At 43.6% G+C, this 19,277-nt stretch overlaps 1 protein-coding gene across 12 annotated transcripts in view; it reads left to right on the top strand.

The window, feature by feature from the left end:
* The window catches only part of HMBOX1 (homeobox containing 1), a 425,772-nt gene that overhangs the window by 377,148 nt on the left and 29,347 nt on the right, over positions 1 to 19,277 (top strand). For 7 of the 12 annotated variants that reach the window (XM_033938850.1, XM_033938859.1, XM_033938847.1 and 4 more), the window contains one exon: positions 2,917 to 3,011. In XM_033938850.1, the coding sequence (XP_033794741.1) occupies positions 2,917 to 3,011 (95 nt within the window). Of the gene's footprint in view, positions 1 to 2,916; positions 3,012 to 3,215; positions 3,318 to 19,277 lie in introns of those variants that run through there. The other 5 variants (XM_033938854.1, XM_033938858.1, XM_033938857.1 and 2 more) reach the window with 5 other exon arrangements.

Below are 19,277 nucleotides of genomic sequence, written 5' to 3'. Positions count from 1 at the left end.
GAACATTTACTTTTTTTAGTTCAAACATTTTATTGATTTTAATATACAATGTGCAATAAGTACAGAAATAGGGATGGAGGACTTAGGTGCCTATAAATGTAGGCCTTTAAAAACCTGGCCTACATTGCAGGCACCTAAGTTTTAAGTTAAGTGTGATTCTGTAATAGGCGCCTAAGTGTGATTGACAAGAGATAGGCATCTACATTGTAGGCGCCTATCTTTATAGATGCCATTTACAGAATTTCCTGCTTCATATCCACTATTCATTCTTTCATTTTATTTTTTACTGACATCTTGTTTTAATTTTTCAGAGGCATTGTTTCATTCTTATGAGACTTTGTTGATTTTGCATGACGGAAGTAGGACAGAGACATATTTACAATCTAGTTTGTCTGTACTTTTTTTTTTTTTTAATTTTATATTTATTAGATTTCAAATTTAACATAATCCAGAAATGGATCATATACAGAAATAAACAGTCTAGGTAAAAAAGCATTTAAAAGGAAATTCAAATAAGGAACACATCTTATTATACTTAGACCATAAATTAGTCCTCTATCTATGGAGGAGGAAAACCTGAAATAAACAGAATTATCTAATTAAGTTAATAATCAAAAACAATGAAAATGAGGAATCCTGAAGGTTGGCCTGGTCTATCTAATTGAGCTTCATTCTTGGATATTAACAGATGTACTAGTCAAAATCTGCCCTTTACTTACAATAAATCTGGATAACTGTGAAGATTTTAAAAAAAATGTATCTATCTGCTTGAAAGTTAACCAAGCACTTACAGGGAAATCTTAAAACAAAAAATGCTCCCAATTTTAGGACTTGGGGGTCTTAATAACAAAAATTGCTTCCTTTTTTTCTGAGTTATTCTGGACACATCTGGGTACATTCTAATTCTATAGGTCATAAACAATTTATCTTTAGCTTTGAAAAACATCTTTAATAACCATTCTCTATCAGTGTCTGTCAATTGCACAAACAGCATAGCTGTTTGAACGGTAATTCAGAATCAGATTTTTCCAAAATTTCTGTTATATTTAGAGCTTCAGTTCCTGGATCAACTTGTTCGTCTCTCAATTTTTTCTTTCCAAAAGGAAGATAGTAAATCTTTGAAACAGGAGGATATGAAGACTCAGGCACCTTTAAAACCTCATAAAGATATCTCTAGAACAATTCTAAAGCAGAAGCTGTAGGAAGTTTAGGAAAATTCATCAATCTGAGGTTCTGTCTCCGTGATGCATTCTCTAATATCTCCAGTTTATTATTTATATAACCATTTTCTCTCATTAGGAGATGATTTTGTGCTCCTATACTTTCAAATTTTTTCTCTTGGCCCAGGACTTTGGACTCTAATTTCCCCAATTTCTGTTGTATTTTAGAAGTTTCTAATGATCCAGAAGTTTGTATAGCTAGTTTTTGAATTGAAGCTTGTCTGTACATTTATATATGCATTTTATTAGCAGGCTTTCAGTCAAAACACGGGAAGAGTCCTACATCACAGTTCTTAAGGCTTGTTTGTAAGACTCCTAGGTCAGGGCACCAGATAACACAGAATAAAGAAACATTCCCATTTCTGGTGATGGTATTGTAGGAAAATTCTGTAGATCACTGGGGTTGTCCAGTCTCTTGTTTTTTTGTAAACCGCATCGATCCGAGAGGTTTTGCGGTCTAGGAAAACGGTTCCAAATTTTGCTTATTGGCACACCTTGCTCTCTTTTTTTTCTCTTCTCCCCTTCCTCTTACTTGTCATCTCCTGAAGCCCCCCAGCAGTACATGAATATACATCTTACTGTAGAAAACACAGTTCTCCATATATAGAATAAGTCTCCACTGTTTTTTGTAAATGTTTTTGTTAACAGTAAACCTGCATCTGTTGTTAAAATAGCAAACAGCCACTAGCAGTCCTGTTTATTTCAGTGGCACTTCCAACTGCTTCTGTGCAATTAAAACTATTTGAGTGTTACAGAGATTTTTTTGTTTTAATAATTTATATTCTGCATATCCTACAATTCTATATGGATTACAAATTATTCAGGTACTTAAGCATTTTTCCTTTACTGTCCCGGCAGGCTCCCACTCTATCTAAAGTACTTGGGACAATGGGGTTTAAGTGACTTGGCCAGGGTCACAAGGAGCTATGTAGGATTCGAACGCTCAAGCTCAGGAAGCCGAGGCTGTAGCTCTAACCACTGCACCACACACTCCCAGTCAAGTCAGACAATGTGTTTAGTGAATGTATCTAAAATCTCTCTTCACTTATCTCCCCCTAACTCCCCTTCCCCCCCCCCCGGTGATCTCCGTTCATTGGGTAAGTCCCTCTTATCTGTACCTTCTCTTCCACTGCCAACTCCAGACTGTCCCTTCTTTCTTGTGGCACCGTATGCCTAGAACTGACTGTCTGAATCAATACATCGTGTTCCCTCCCTATCAGTATTCAAATCCAAGCTAAAAGCCCACTTCTTAAAATCTGTTTTCAACTCTTTCCTCTACCATAACCTAACCAACCCTGAAATGTCCTGTCTAAATTAAATTGTAAGCTCTTCTGAGCAGGGATTGTCTATTGTATGTTAAAATGTACAGTGCTGCGTACGCCTTTTAGCGCTTTAGAAATAATAAATACATGTAGTAGTAGGAATAATGAATAAACAGCAATCCTATAAACATTTAACTGCAGCTTCAAAATAAACACAGAATCAAAGATTACCACCAAGTCATCTGCAGGGCTGCAAGTGAAAAAAAAAAGGGAAAATGCTATCGATGTGTCCAAAAAACAAAAGATAAGAAACCTTAAGTTATGTATGTAACATATCAATTTAAAGAACTGCCCTGTTGTAAGTATTTGTATATCTTATGAGCTGTTGTATTACTGTATCAGATAATTTAGGGACTTCTTTGCTTTTTTCGAAGAAGCAGCAATCCTGGAGAGTCATGGGATAGATGTACAGAGTCCAGGGGGTCATTCCAATAGTGATGATGTGGATGGAAATGATTATTCAGAACAGGTAAGCATCAGAGCTACCATGTACTGGGAGCACATTGGATAGTTCACTGCACAGTACCTGGGGAATCTCCAGGAACTCACTCTGCACTGCATGTATTTGTTTATACTGGGAATATACATCTAGGGTCTATCTGCAATTCATAATAATTGACTGTGTTTCTGTGTCTTTGATTCTATTTTTCAAAACTTGCATGTGCATGTAAAGTCCTGTTGAAGGTTGCATCTGAAATGCGGCATTCTGTAATTAGGATGGATGGATGGATAGAGGGGCAGGATTCATTGATCCCAAAGGCTGATCTGATTTAATGTATGTATAAAACTTTTTCACATGTACTGTATATCCTGAAAAATCTGTCTCTCCATATTTATTAAGTACTCTAAGTGTGCACCTATAGCTTTGGATCTCTATAAATGGAAATATTGGAGACTAATCTGAGAGAAAGCATCCCTCTCTTCATTCTCTTAACAAATAAAATGTTGGAAACAACACACTTTTAAAGTGACACAATGGCATGATTCTCTTTCTCCAATTCAAATATATTAATTTAAGTAATATCTACATATTATTTACTAGTCTTTAAGCCTGTTACATTAAAAGGTGCTAGAATATATTTCTGTCTGTCTTTCTTTCTTTCTGTCTCTCTCCCTACCCCTGTCTCTTTCTTTCTGTCTCTCTGCCTCCCACTGTCTTTCTTTCTGTCTGTCTCTCTCCCTGGCTTCTTTTGTCTGTCTGTCTGTCTTTCTGTCTCGCTCCCTGTCCCTGTGTCTGTCTTTCTTCCTTTCTTTCTGTCTCCCTCCCGCTGTCTATCTTTCTTTCTCCCTCCCTCCCGCTGTCTGTCATTTTTTCTATGTGTCTCTCTCCCTGCCCCCTATGCAGCAGCAGCATTTCCCTCCCCCTCCCACTTCCCTGTACAGCAGCTGCATTCTCTCCCCCTCTCACTTCCCTGTACAGAAGCTGCATCCCCTCCCCCTCCATTTCCTTGTGCAGCATCATTTCCCTCCCCACCCCACTTCCCTGTGCAGCAGCAGCATTTCCCTCCCCCCACTTCCCTGTGCAGCAGCCGCAGCAGCATTCCCTCCCCCTCCATTTCCCTGTGCATCAGCATTTCCCTCCCTCACCCCACTTCCCTGTGCAGCAGCAGCATTTCCCTCCCCCCCATCACTTCTCTGTGCAGCAGCAGTATTTTCCTTCCCCTCCACGTCCCTGTGCAGCAGCAGCAGCATTTCCCCCTCCTCCCTTCCCTTCCCGCAGTCTGGCCGGCTTCCTTAGTCCCTTGCCGGAGTTATTTTTAAGTTTAAAGGTGCCGCGGCAGCTCCACTCACGATACCCGCCTGCATCGGAAGCCTTCTCTGACGCAGGTACGGCTCGTGAGAGGAGCCGCGGCGGCGGCTTTGAACTTAAAAATAAACTTAAGGGAGCCGGCCAGACTGCAACATTATCTTGGTGACCGTAAGTATGGGGCCGTTGTAAGCGCGCATGCGCAATCCTGCCGGCCACGGACCTACGGATCATGGATCACACATGTGGGAGTGCGCATGCACGCTTAACGTTTTATTATGTTAGATTGTACTGCTTTGTGATTAAATGTGTACTGTAGAAGATGTGTGTACAGTATATTATGTAATGTCTGTGAATACAAAGGACTTTGTAAGTGTAGGGGGGTCAGTATGGTGATCCTTTAATTGCAGGAAGGGGATAGTATTTTTACTATCAGTCTCGAGGGATCTTGGAAAATATGCAGATGAGGGGGTTGTGACAGTGGAAAAGGAAGCTGTGAGTGCAGGCTATGCTTTGGATATGCAATGGGGAGGAAAGGGTAAGTATGTTATCCCTGGACAAGCAGGCAGCCTATTCTCACATATGGGTGACATCAACCATGGAGCCTAGATGCAGACAGCTTCGCAAGCAGACTTGTTTGTAGAACTTTCGAAAATTTGCGACTGCTGCATCGTGCATGCACGAGTGCCTTCCCGCCCAGTGCAGGGCGTGCATCTCCTCAGTTCTGTTTTCCACGGAGCCAAGAAGTCCTATTTCGATGCTCTGCGCTAGACTCAGTTCTATTCCAAGCCTTCTCTCACCGTGGCTCATGTTTTATTTCTTTTCAGTGTCACTGTGTTTTTCTTACATGTTTTTAAAAAAAGACTTACTTTGTTTTTTCTTTCGGTCACGGCGTGGCCTGCTTCGCGACCTCAGCATGCGGGCTTCGACCTAGCTGTGGCTATATTCCCGTTTATGTCTCGGCCGGTCACAGGTTTCAAGAAGTGTAGCCATTGCCAGCACAAGATCTCTCTCACTGACCTACATCGGTGGTGTATTCAGTGTTTGGGACCTGACTATCGTCCGGAGTTGTGTGCTCGCTGCGCTACCCTTCAACCATGTGCCCGCAAACGTCGTCGAGTTCAAGTGGAAAAACTCTTTGGAGGTATGGATCCACTTGCCTCGGTCTCAACCTCAACTCCGGTCATGCTTCTCACTGGGGTTCTGCCTTCTTTCTTGACCTCGGCCTCGATTTTAATCAAGCCATCCTCGTTCGGCAGGTCCTCGTCCTTGAGCAAATCTGATAAGTCTTCTCCTAACGAGACGCTTGCCTTGCTGCCTCCCTCTGGTCAGGTACCATCAGTAGTTATCAAGCTGCCCAAGAAGCATGTCTCCAATTCAAAGAGTCATTCTTCCTCCTCTTCCTCGGAAACTTTAGCCACACCAAATGTACCAGACCCACAAGTCTCGGTGTCACATTTGGAGGCTATGATCCAGACCATCTTGGATCGTCAGTTTGGTAATATGCTTGCCAAGCATATTCCTGCCTCGACTCTGCTTCCTGTAGAACAGCCTGAGCATTCAGCAGTATCACAAGGCGTCAAGTCCTTGGCTGTGCCTTGAGCTGATTCTCGTCACTCTATACAAGGAGTCGAGCCCTTGGGAATGCCTCGAGAGGATTCTATACACTCTTTGCAAAAAGTCGAGTCTTTGTGAGTGTCTCGTCTGGAGTATAAGCACGCTACTCAAGGAGCCGAGTCCTTGTCAGTGCCTCGAGATACCTCGACACCAGGTGTTCAATCCCTTTTGGTGTCTCGATCTCCAGCCTCCAGCCATCCCTCCTCGTTTAAGGCATCACCCTTCCCGAGGCATAGGGCAAAGACTCCTCGACTTTCTTCTCAGCGAGACCTGCCTGGTTCGAGGCACAGTTTTCTACATCAGTCGAGGCATCCATCAAGGCACAGATCCTCTTCTTGAAACAAACCTCGTCTCTCCAGACCTCGAGACTCTTCGAGGCCTCCAACTCTGAAGTCGAGGACACCACCTCCAGATACCTCTGCTTCTTCTCCTGTGAGGGATTCTATCCATTCTCTCAGTGAGTCGTCTATACGCAAAAAAAATGTACGATGGCCTACTGGCAAAGCAGGTAGCGAAACTAGACCGCCAACTATCCAATCTACTGACCACGACACCAGACTACAAAACTTTCAGAAAAGAAATAAAAACCTTGCTATTCAAGAAATCCATTAAAACAAACTAACACCGCAGGAAGCACTTCAGTCCCCCGAAGTAACCCGTTCAACTCTGTAACTCTTCTGGAAATGTCCAGATAACCTCTTATGTAATCCACCTTGAACCGCAAGGTAATGGCAGAATAAAAGTCACTAATGTAATGTAATATACATTCAGGCCTCAGGTATCACTACTCCAGGGAAGCTTCACCTTCGTTTTCTGCCTTGCGAGGCACCTCACGGTCACTTTTTCTCCTCGAGGTCAACCTTCCTTGGAGCAGATATCTTTCTTCTTTCCTATATCAAATGAGTCAGGGCCTCAGTATTACTTTGGACTCTGATTCCAAATGCTCCCAGGAATATTTAGAAGAAATGGGTATGTCTCGTCCTCCTGCGGAGTATCTCAAATTGCCCCTTAATAAACTTCTTTCTCAACCCTTTAAGAGAAATCTTGAAACACCTTATTCCATTCCTGCTGTCCCAGGAAAATTGGAGTCTCATTACAAGATGGTCCACTGCAAGGGTTTCGAGAAATCTCAGTTATTCCATCAGTCCCTTCTTGTGGAGTCTTCTCTGAAAAAGACCAACCCTGCCAAAGTTTATGCCACTGTCCCTCCTGGAAGAGAGGGCAGGACCATGGACAAGTTTGGTCGCCGTTTATATCAAAATTCTCTCATGGCAACTAGAGTTTTGAATTACAATTTTGTTTTCATTTATTACTTCAAGCATTTGGTTGACACACTACATGAATATTTCAAATATATTCCTCAACACCATCTTCCAGGGTTTCAGCAGACAATCACCACTATGACTCAACTCCACATGCATCTCCTTCATTCTTCATATGATGCATTTAAACTTTCCTCGAAGGTTGCTGTCTTTGTAGTGGTGATGCGCAGGCTTGCCTGGCTCCGCACTATAGACATGGACCCTAATCTTCAAGATCGTCTGGCTAACATCCCTTGTCAGGGCAATGAATTGTTTGATGACTCGATTGAGGCAGCTACCAAACGATTGTCTGAACATGAGAAATTGTTTGCTTCCATCACTCATCCTAAGCCTAAGCCTTCTACCTCTAAAGACTTTAGATCTCTTCCATCTTACCAGAGGCATTTTCCATAGAGAGCAGCTCCTTATACAAAAGCGCCTCTAAAGAAAAACCACAACAGCAACAGAGCTGAGAAAGAGCTAATAGGATGGGAGGACATAAGAGAAATAGAAAAACAGTGGTCCAAGCTGAACAGAGCAATAAAAAAAATGGGTACCAACCTTTATGTGAGGAAAATAAATAAAAACAAGAGAAAAAGGAAGCAGATATGGTTCTTCAAACTAGTGGCAGAGAAAATAAAAGCAAAACTGTTGTTGTTCATGAAATATAAAAATACTCAAGAAGAGGAGCACAAAAAGGAATGCCGAATGAAAATGAAAGAAGCCAAGAGAGAGATACGTATGGCGAAAGCACAGGCGGAAGAGCAAATGGCTAGAAACCTCAGACTCCTGCTGCGCCTAAGGCCTTTCAGCCTTTTGGACCATCTAATACAGAGCATAACCTCCATTATTCTGCCTCTGTCCTCTCCCCTTCTCATTGGTGGTTGTCTCCATCTTTCTTACCACTGCTGGGAGATCATTACATCAGACCTCTGGGTGCTGTCCATCATCAGGGAAGGATACTCTCTTCATTCATTCATTCATTCTTTCATTCAGATTCCTCCAAAAGAATATCCTTCCAATCCATCCCAGACCGTCCTTCTTCTTCAGGAAGCTCAACCTCTGCTTCGTCTCTGTGCCATCGAGGAAGTTCCCCTGGAACAGCAGAGCAGAGGGTTTTACTCCCGTTACTTCCTAGTTCCGAAGAAGACAGGTGATCTGCGACCTATATTGGATCTCAGAGCCCTCAACAAATTTCTTGTCAGAGAGAAATTTTGGATGCTGTCTCTGTCTCTATACCCCCTTCTAGATCAGAATGATTGGTTATGTTCTCAAAGAGGCTTACACTCACATTCCCATTCAACAAGCCTCTCGACAGTTCCTCAGATTTCGGGTGGGGAATCTGCATTTTCAGTACAGAATGCTACCTTTTGGCCTGGCTTCCTCTCCAAGAGTATTCACTAAGTGCCTAGTTGTAGTAGCAGCAGCTCTGCGGAACCATAGGCTCCAGGTGTTCCCGTACCTGGACAACTGGCTCATCAAAGATTCAACATCTCAAGAGGTTATTGTAGCAACCCAACAGACTATGTGGTTCCTACAAAGCTTGAGGTTCAAAACCAACTTTCCCAAGTCCCAGCATCTCTTTTTGCTATGCTCAGACTGGACTGCATTTACAGAGTCGAGTCACAGCCCACAAAGTCAGAGCCATGGCGGCATCAGTGGCTTTCCTCAGATCTACTCCTATTGAGGAAAGCTGCCACTTGGTCCTCAGTTTATACATTCACTTCTCATTATTGTCTGGATACTTTTTCCAGATGGGATGACCATTTCGGCCAGGCAGTTTTACAAAATTTATTCTCCTAAGTTGCCAACACTCCCACCATCCCATTTTGGTTAGCTTGGAGGTCACCCATATGTGAGAATAGGCTGCCTGCTTGTCCTGGGATAAAGCACAGTTATTTACCATAACAGGTGTTATGCAGGGACAGCAGGCAGTTATTCTCACAACCCACCCACTTCCCCTGATTGGCTTCTCTGCTAGCTATCTGAACTGAGGAGACGCACACCCTGCACTGGGCGGGAAGGTACTCACGCATGTGCGGTGCAGCAGTCACAAACTTTCTACAGGAAAGAGTGGGGGGAGCTAAGGTGGCAGGGAAGAGTGGGGAGCACATGGCGTGGCAATGCGGGGTGCAACCACCTGGGCACCACCCTCCCTCACTACATCACTGACAGTATGTGGTATCCCTGTTGCACGTTGATTTCTCTGCCACTGCCATAGCAGAGTCGCCTCTTGTGCTACAGGGTTTAGGGGCCCTGTGGCATACTACAGACTTTTTTGTCACTGTCATGCCAGAGTCTATTCTAATGCTGCAGGCAGTGGCCTAGCAAGGAAGATTGGCACCCAGGGTGGTGTTGCCCAGCATCGCTGCACCGTGCACCCCATCACGCTCCCCCGCCGCTTGAGCGCTCCCCCACCCCCCACACACCTCTTGAAAAGTTCACTGGGGTGAGCAACATCTTCCACCTGCTGCTCATGCCAGCCTTGGCTCCCTTATGACATTAGATCTTGGTCTCACGACCAAGAAGTGACATCAGAAGGAAGCCAAGGCCGACGTGAGCAACAAGTAGAAGATGCTGCTCGCGCCGGCCAACATTTAAAGAAGTACGCAGAGAGGAGGAGAGGCGCCGGTCCCGGTGCCGCCTGTAAATATAGTGCCCAGGGTGGTCTGCCCCGTCCCCCTTAGTTTGCCACTGGCTGAAGGGTTCGGGGTCTCAACAGCACCATTCTACTAACTTTGGGTGTTGAAGCTTAACATTCCAGCCTATTACGTCCTCAAGTTGCTGGTTTGTTTTATGCATGACTTTATGTATGTTCATAAGTTACATATGTGTAAGTAAGCCTTTGTAGACAGATAGACAAAATAGACTGATCAGACTGACCTTTCTCAATAGGTACCACCTCTAGAGTAAAATACATCAGGCCCAATATTTAAAGGATTAGTGCACCTAGCTTTCAGTGTTATGATCTTAAATTGGGCTCTTTGAAAATTTCTTTTACTACAGCTTGATCCCCAAATTTATATTCATAATTTCACTCAACATTTAAATTTAGGAAAATAAATAGTGGCTGGCAAAAGGGGCAAATTCAGGTGGGAAAAAGGGTTATGAACTTAGTACTGATTTTCAGCATTAGTGCCCTGATTCTATATAGCCTAAAATATCAGCACCAACTAGTGTGACACTAAACATAATTCTGTAATCAGATGCACTGTATAGAATAGCACTTAGCACCACCTAAATGGCCGTAGGATTTGCTGGGCATCCTGACTTTAAGGCGCACCGTATTTATGCCAGGGTTTTCTTAGTCTAAAGGCCTGCACCTAAGTCAAGTCAAAAAGAGGCACCTAACTCAAAAACATACTCATGATCTCCCTCTAACCACACTCACTTTTAGGTAGGCGCTTTGGACTAGGTGCCTAACTTTTTATAGAATTGCATTTTTTAGTTAGGCACCTATCTTTCAATTAAGTCGGTGTCAGAGGTCTGCTACTGGGAGGGGTGCCATGTTTCAGGTCACCTACCTAGCCAGCCTACACAAACACTTTTGTGAATCGGGGGAACGTTCCCCTTGTAGCAGAACTCGCTCTTGGTTGGTACCAGAGCTTGAATGCAGGCTGTTTGGCATCTGTGTTGGTCCCTGAGGTTTTATCAGGTGCCAGCTGTGTCCCCCCCTCCCAACCCTGAAGAGGTGTGAAGAATTATAGGGATCTGGGTCTTCAAGCCCTAACACAGTCTGAGTGACAGTCAGAAGAAACAAGCATCTGAAGGATTTTATATGCTTGTCTGAGGCCACCTTCAAAAATCCCTTTTCCGAATTTTTTGAGCTTTGGTTACTTTCCATCAGGCTGTTTTCTGGAATCCTTATGCAGCCACAGCAGCTATCTTGGATTTTTCATCCTGATTTGAAAAGCCTCTATTTGCCTCAGAAATACCTTGATTTTGATTACAATCGATAATTATGGACTCGGGGTGTTCTAGCCCTGATTCATGCCAGATTTGTGCTGAATGGCCATCTGAGGAGTGTCCTGGTTCCATGTGCCACAGGGCACATGAGAGGGGGTGTATTCACTGAGCATAGCTCCCTCTGGTCTCTCTTGGGTGGTGGAGTTGCAGATTGCTCAGGTTTTGGGGTAAACCCTGTCCTTGGAGCCCTTGGACAGCAACTTGCTGTATGGAAGTTTCTGGGCTCATGAGGAGACAAGGGGAGTCTCTGGAGATTAACTCAGGTCCTCCAGTTCTAGGATTTACCCCTGTCAGACTTGAGTTTGAAGCCTATATGGGCTATCAAGACTCATCTTCCCCCCCCCCTCTCCGGAGTCACACTGGTTGGCTCACATGGGGTTTTCCCTTACAGAACATGGCTATCCTCCTGGCTGTTCAGCATCGCAAGCCAGAAGTCCAGTTGGAGAGAGACTGAGATGACTGGAGATCTGAATCATTCCCCTTACTCCCTCAAGAGTAGGGTTGCCAGATTTTACATTCATAAAATTCAGACCCCCCCCCCAGACCAGACCAGTTACGCCCCAGGACTGCCCCTAATCCCACCCTAGCCCTCCCCCGCTGCTTGCTCTGATCGGGCAGGAGTGCATGTGACACAATGACATCACGTGTACAAACGCGTGACATCATTGCGTGGCATCTGCACATGCGCGGATGCCCTCTTGTCCAACACAATTTCAAGGGAAGCTTTTCAAAATCCGGACAAAGTGCCGAGTTTTGAAAAGCCGTCCAGACCCCTGGACATGTCCTCAAAAGGAGGACATGTCCAGGGAAATCCGAATATCAGGAGTCTTTGATGCCTTTGGACCAGGGGGAGGACCCAGCAGTGTACCATCTATTTAAGCCAATGGCTTTATGTATTGATTGATTGATTGATTCAATTTTCTATACTATTCTCCTAGGAGAGCTCAGAATGGTTTACATGAATTTATTCAGGTACTCAAGCATTTTTCCCTGTCTGTCCCAGTGGGCTCTCAATCTATTTAATGTACCTGGGGCAGTGGGGGTATTAAGTGACTTGTCCAGGGTCACAAAGAGCAGTTTGAATCCACAACCTCAGGTTACTGAGGCTGTAGCTTTAACCTCTGCCCCACACTCTTTCCCCTTGTGGGTCTTGAAGCTGGAGCCCCGGTAAACCTCCACTGCTCAGCATTCAGTTATGAGCATTCTAAGACCCAGATCACTTTCTTTCCTTCACATCCATACATTATTATTATGCTAATAAAACACTGGGAGTCTCCAGAAGGTCCCTTGTGGGTTGCCTGGACCATGGCAAAATTGTATCCTCTAGTTCTAGATTTTTAGGAGCTGTTTGTCTTGCCTAAGGTGGATTCCTTGGTTGCGTAGGTTACCAAATGCACTACTCTGCCTAGTGAAGGTGGGGTGATTCTAAAGGATGTGCCTCCAGTCGTCCTTCTTGGGCATAATAAAAGTATACTGAGTATCTACCCAAGCCCAATTCTTCTGCTGAAACTGGTTCTACGGCTTGTGGATCTATGGGCCATTGTACCGTTGACTGAGCCCTTACTGCTTTTTTTGGATGTCTGGCAGGGGAGTCTACAAATAAATTCAGCAGAGGACAAGAGAACTCCAACTTGTAGCACTCTTGAATGATGTCCAGCACCCATAGGTCTGAGCAAATCCTTGCCCAGGCCTCCCAGTGAGCCAACAGCCTTCCCCCTATCTGAGGCAGTTTGGCCACTAGCCTGGCATCGTTATAACTTTTTGGAGGCTTCTTTGGGGCGTGAAGTTAAGGTTTGACTTCACCTGGAGTCCCAAAACCTATGTCTAGAGCTCTGAAACAACCTCTGAGAAGATGACACAGCGAAGTTCTGATGAAAACGTTGAGACCTGCAAAAAGAACCACAACCCACCCCTCCAGGAGCACTATGGCAAAGACTTAGGTGGCAAAGACTTAGGACAACGATCCACCACACTAGTCATAAGATCATCTAATCCCTTACCAAAGAGCATATGATCCCTGAAAGGTAGTTCACTCAAAGTAGCCTTGGATACAGAATCTCTAGCCTATTGTCTAATCCAGAGCAGGTGACAGGTGGAAATGGAGAAGGCTGAGACTTTGATCATAACCCTGAGCACATCATAGAGGGCATCTGCTACATAATCACCCCCAAAACCAGCAACTGGGGTAGGTGCCTCTTCCGTTGTACGAACCTGACGCAAGATGGTATAGCAGGTGCATGCTACAAATGAAGCTGCTGCCACCACCTTCAGCCTCAGTGCCAAAGTCTGATGCTGAGAAGGATCTTCTGGAAAATTCTTCAGATGTTTCTCTTACAACCTCAAGACCAACATATGTACCTCTACTGAAGGGAAAAAGCAATACTGGATCTGGTGCTCGCAAATGAGGAAAGTGTCTCTAATGTCCGAGTGGGTGCCCACCTGGGCAGTAGTGATCATCAAATGGTTTGGTTTGATATAACAACTAAAGCAGAGGGAGGCCATACAAAAATCAAAGTCCTGGATTTCAAACATGTGGATTTTAGTAAAATGGAGGAGTATCTGAGAAAGAGCTAATAGGATGGGAGGACATAAGAGAAATAGAAAAACAGTGGTCCAAGCTGAACAGAGCAATAAAAAAAATGGGTACCAACCTTTATGTGAGGAAAATAAATAAAAACAAGAGAAAAAGGAAGCAGATATGGTTCTTCAAACTAGTGGCAGAGAAAATAAAAGCAAAACTGTTGTTGTTCATGAAATATAAAAATACTCAAGAAGAGGAGCACAAAAAGGAATGCCGAATGAAAATGAAAGAAGCCAAGAGAGAGATACGTATGGCGAAAGAACAGGCGGAAGAGCAAATGGCTAGAAATATAAAAAAGGGAGACAAATATTTTTTCAGGTTTATTAGTGAAAGAAGGAAGACGAAATATAGAATTGCAAGACTGAAAGATGCTATGAACTGCTATATGAAGAGTGATCAGGATAAAGCAAACGTGCTAAACAAATACTTCTGCTCTGTGTTCAAGGAGGAAAATCCTGGAGAAGGACCATGATTGGCAGGCAAAATTACAAGTGAGAATGGAGTGGATAACGTGCCGTTCGTGGAAGTAAGTGTTTATGAACAATTTGAAAAATTGAAGGTAAACAAAACCTTGGGACCGGACGGGATCCATCCCAGGATATTGAGGAAGCTCAGAGTGATTCTGGTGGCTCCACTTAAAGATTTGTTCAGTAAATCCCTGGAGACAGGAGTGGTTTCATGGGATTGGAGAAGAGCGAATGTGGTTCCTCTTCATAAAAGTGGTCGCATCAATGAAGCTAGAAACTACAGAGTGGCAAGCCTCACTTCGGTTGTTGGAAAAAATAATGGAAGCGTTGCTGAAGGAGAGGAAAGTGAAATTGCTAGAATCAAATGAGTTACAAGATCCAAGATAACATGGCTTTACTAGAGGTAAATCGTGCCAGATGAATCTGATTGAATTCTTTGACCAGAGAAATAGATCAAGGAAGTGCACAAAATATCATTTACTTAGATTTTAGCAAATCCTGTGACACAGTTCCTCATAGGAGGTTCTTGAATAAACTTGACCAGATGAAGTTAGGATCCATAGTGGTGAATTGGATTAGAAACTGGTTGACGGACAGACATCAGGAAGTGGAATTTGCTCGGAGGAAAGAAAGGTGAGTAGTGGAGTGCCTCAAGGATCGGTGCTGGAGCCGATTCATGTCAATATGTTTGAGTGATATTGCTGAAGGGTTAGAAGGAAAGATTTATCTTTTTACGGAGGATACTAAGATTGGTAACAGAGTGGACACCCTGGAGGGAGTGGAAAACATAAAAAGGGATCTGCAAAAGTTGGAAGAATAGTCTGATGCCTGACAACTAAAATTCTGTGCAAAGAAGTGCAGAGTGATGCATTTGGGGAGCAGAAATCCGAGGAAGCTGTATATGCTGGGAGGCAAGAGGCTGACATGCACAGATGGGGAGAGGGACCTTGGGGTGATAGTATCTGAGGATTTGAAGGTGAGAAAATAGTGTGACAAGGCGGTGGCTGTAGCCAGTAGGATGCTAGGCTGTATAGAGAGAGGCATAACCAGCAGAAGAAAGGAGTTGTTCATGCCCCTGTACAGGTCATTTGTGACGCCCCACTTGGAGTATTGTGTTCAGTTTTGGAGGCCATACCTAGCTAAGGATATAAAAACTTGAAGCAGTCCACAGGAAAGCGATAAAAATGGTAGGAGGTTTGCGCCAAAAGAAGTACAAGAAGAGACTAGAAGGCCTCAACATGTATACTCTGGAGGACAAAAAGGGACAGGGATGATATGATACAGACATTTAAATATTTGAAAGGTATTAATATAGAACTAAATATTTTCCAGAGAAGGAAAATTGGTAAAACTAGAAGACATACATTGAGGTTGAGGAGTGGTAGACTTAAGAGTAATTGTATTTTGTTCAATAGGCCGAATTGAATCGAAAATATTTTCCCTGAATCGGGCAGCACTAGTCTGGATTAGCTTGGTGGTTAGTGCAGTGGACTGCAGAGAAGGGGACCAAGGCCTATATCCTACTCTTAACTACTATACTTGTGGCTGAAGATATAAGCACACCAAAAACCTACTTTACCTGCAGGCATAAGGGTTATTGGTGTGGTGTCCAGTAGGTATTTGGTGGGTTTTGGAGGGTTACCATACACTTTAAGGGGGTTTATGGTGAGATGTGTACTTAGCCTTTTTATGTGAGGTTCACTGAAGTGCCTCCTAGAGTACCCCACTTGCTCTGCTGAGTTGTCTATGTGACTAGTCTACTGAAAATGCTGGCCCTTCCTACATCCCAAGGTTTGTTTTGTGCATTTTTATTTTGTATGTGGGGGGGTTTCTTCTCAAAAATAGTAACCCCCTCCCAAGATAAACATTTTGCAGTTTTGTAATGGGCATATTTGGTACTTGATTTTTGTGCCCTCTGTGTGTCTCTATTAAATATTACCTCTAATTCTGCAGAATTTGCACCTAAATTGAAGGTGCAGGCATTTATTTATTTATTTACAAGGGTCATTTTATAAATAATGCACACTACTTTTTTAAATTTACATGCTTTTTTTTTCTTTTTCCAAGTATTTCTTTACAATCCTTTTATATAGTCTCCCTGCTTTGCAATGACTGAGTTCCAACGTCCGGGAAGCTTCATTATTCCATCCAAGACACCGTTTTTTTCAGTTGCCGAATGGCTCAGGTACTGGCAGAAAAAAGCTCTTCCAGAGATGCAAAATGATGTCCACGCATAGGTTGTTTCAACTTTGGAAAAAGGTCGAAGTCTGGTGGATTCATGTCTGGACTGTAGGGAGCATGAGGTAATACCTCCCAGCCGTATATGTGTAGTATTTCAATGACGAGTGGAGAGCTCCATCTTCCCCACGAGCTCAATCAAAACAAATGTTGATTTTTGCTTATGATCATGAAAGCATCATTATCACAGACAAAGTTCCATGTGGAAGAAGTGTCACAGCAGTGTATTATCGTGATTTTTTGCAAAAAAATGTGCAGAAAAATGCACAAAACCTGACCTCAGTTGCTCTTGGCTGGGCCACTCATTCTTCACAACAACGCTCGCCCGCACATAGGGAATATCATCATTGAAAAACTACGTAAATACGGCTGGGAGGTGTTACCTCATGCTCCCTACAGTCCAGACATGAGTCCACCAGACTTCGACCTTTTTCCAAAGTTGAATCAACTTATGCTTGGACATCGTTTTGCCATCTCTAGAAGAGCTTTTTTCCGCCAAATTAACTTCTCAAATTAACTTCTGTGGTAAACATCCATACACAGTATATTAAACTGTATGGTAAAGAGAATATTAGCTAATCCACAGCAATGCAGAGAAACTTCAGAATTAGGCTTTAATATCTATAGCACAAGAAATCTACTGTCAGGTATGAGGTTTCATAGAAGAGTTAGGGAGAGCACCCAGACCGGAAACCCCTGCCCGCAATACGTTGCTTTTTACAGGACCCCAGTCTTTCCCTTATAGTCTAGCAACTCTTTCCTCAACCCCCTAAACTGATCTGATCCATCTTCCCCAACAACATCAAATAGCCCTAGTATCTGACCTGCATGATGCATCCTGGGATGCACTGAGCAGAGCCAGTATGAGTGAGACTAGGAAGACTGATCCTGCCCCAATGCATCCCAGGCTATATACCACGTGTGTTCAGGCATCATTTTTTAAGATGGCAACACCAGAGGCAGGAGCAAGTGGGCATAGCTTCTGCATCTGTTAATGTATGTCTTGAGGAGGCTTGGGATGGGGTGTGAAGCTATGGGGTTTGAAATGGATGGGAGGATTATCTAGACACCATGGGGTAATTTTCAGCCAGCAGAGGTCAGCTTTTTTTTTTTTTTTTTTCATTTTATAAGCATTAAAACTTTTTAAGTACATACTAAGCAATAAAAAAATATAATTATAAACTGTATTCCTCAATAATTGGTCACCAAAAAAAAGGTTTTTCTTTGCTACTCAGAACTTAAGAAGTATTCTTAGTTAATTTAATGACACTGATTTCAGATCTGTACTTGAAATTCAGCTAGCACATCAGGTTTCTGAGGTACACGTTACTGATTTTTTAGACAGTGTGCCATAACAGTACAATATTGTGAGTATGAACTGTGCCCCACCAAACTTATGTTAAGGAGTTTACTCTGAAAACAAACACGAAGACAATAAGCATATATTGACGCCTCTCTTAACTCACACAAAAGTGATGTCAGCATGTTCAGAAATGCTTGAGACACTTGCTTTTAGGCTTGTACTGTACATTTGTCTCTCTTTGCAAGAACTGCTCCACAGCAGCAGAGACACATTCTTCATCTGAACTTATTGTGCTGCAGATGTGGAAGGAGGAATTGGAACTGGATTCTCCGAGTCATGAGGAACAGGTTTAATTGCTGACGGGCAATAAGGATACACAATTTTTGATTTATTCCTCTTTGTGAAACCAGCAATTTTTGTCATTCAAAAATAACAGTCTGAGTGATGATTTGTTGGTTCATGCCACACCATGGGTACAGCGAAAGGCATCTTCTTCCATTTCCCATTCAGCCACTGTGTTAATCTGGAATAGCAGACAGTGCAGCAACACAAGACAAGCAGGCCTAGTGGCCTAGTGACAGGCAGGTTGGCCTAGTGGCAGGCAGGCCCCATACCCCCTACGTACCCTAAATCATCCCCCCACATACCCCCAGTACCTTTTTTAATCATACCCCCCTCCTCCCCCCCGGTACCTTTTAAAATCCCTCCCTAGACAGCTTTTTTTGTATTTTAAACATCCCCCCCCCACCCCATCTCCGGTACCTTTTAAAATCCCTCCCTCCCTAGACGGCTGTCTTGCTATTTTAAACATCCCCCTACCCCCACCCCGGTACCTTTTAAAATCTCTCCCTAGAAAGCTTTTTATGTACGGTTTTTTTAAACATTTCTCCACCCCCAGTACCTTTTAAGATCCCTCCCTAGACAGCTTTTTTTGTACGGTATTTTAAACATCGCCTCACCCCCGGTACCTTTTAAAATCCCTTCCTCACTCGCTATCAGTCTCCTCTTCTTATTTACCAGCCAGTGGCACGGAGGTCAGAAGAGCACAGCGGTCAGGAGCAAAGCTTTCCACACTCCTGCGTGGGCCTGCACTGTTGTCTGAATGGCTGCGATTAGTTCTCAGCTAGCGAGGGAGGGATCACGCTGTACCACCAGGTTATTTGTAAGCTGGTGGGCAGGTGGGGGGGTTAAAAGGTGCGGCGGTGGTGGGTGTGCAGGGGGGTGGAGTGTTTTACAATGGTGCAGCAGCGGGAGGGGTGTTTTTAAACGGTATGGGGGTGTAATTTTTTTGTACCTTCGTTACATAAGATGCACCGAGATTTCCACCCACTTTTGTGTGAGAAAAAAATGCATTTTATGGAGTGAAAAATATGGTAACTTAAAAGCAGGATGTGATAGACGAAAACTGTTTTCCGATTTAGAGTCAGCATGTGGCCCATGTTAAGGTACAGGTGACAGAACTCCAGTGGCAAAATGCTTATCGTATAGTGGCAAAATGCTTAGTGTAATAGGAAA

The sequence above is a fragment of the Geotrypetes seraphini genome, chromosome 3, assembly GCF_902459505.1.
Source record: "Geotrypetes seraphini chromosome 3, aGeoSer1.1, whole genome shotgun sequence".
Classification (NCBI taxonomy): Eukaryota; Metazoa; Chordata; class Amphibia; order Gymnophiona; family Dermophiidae; genus Geotrypetes; species Geotrypetes seraphini.
Note: the sequence above shows the minus strand (reverse complement) of the source record. Positions and strands in the feature narration are given on the sequence as shown.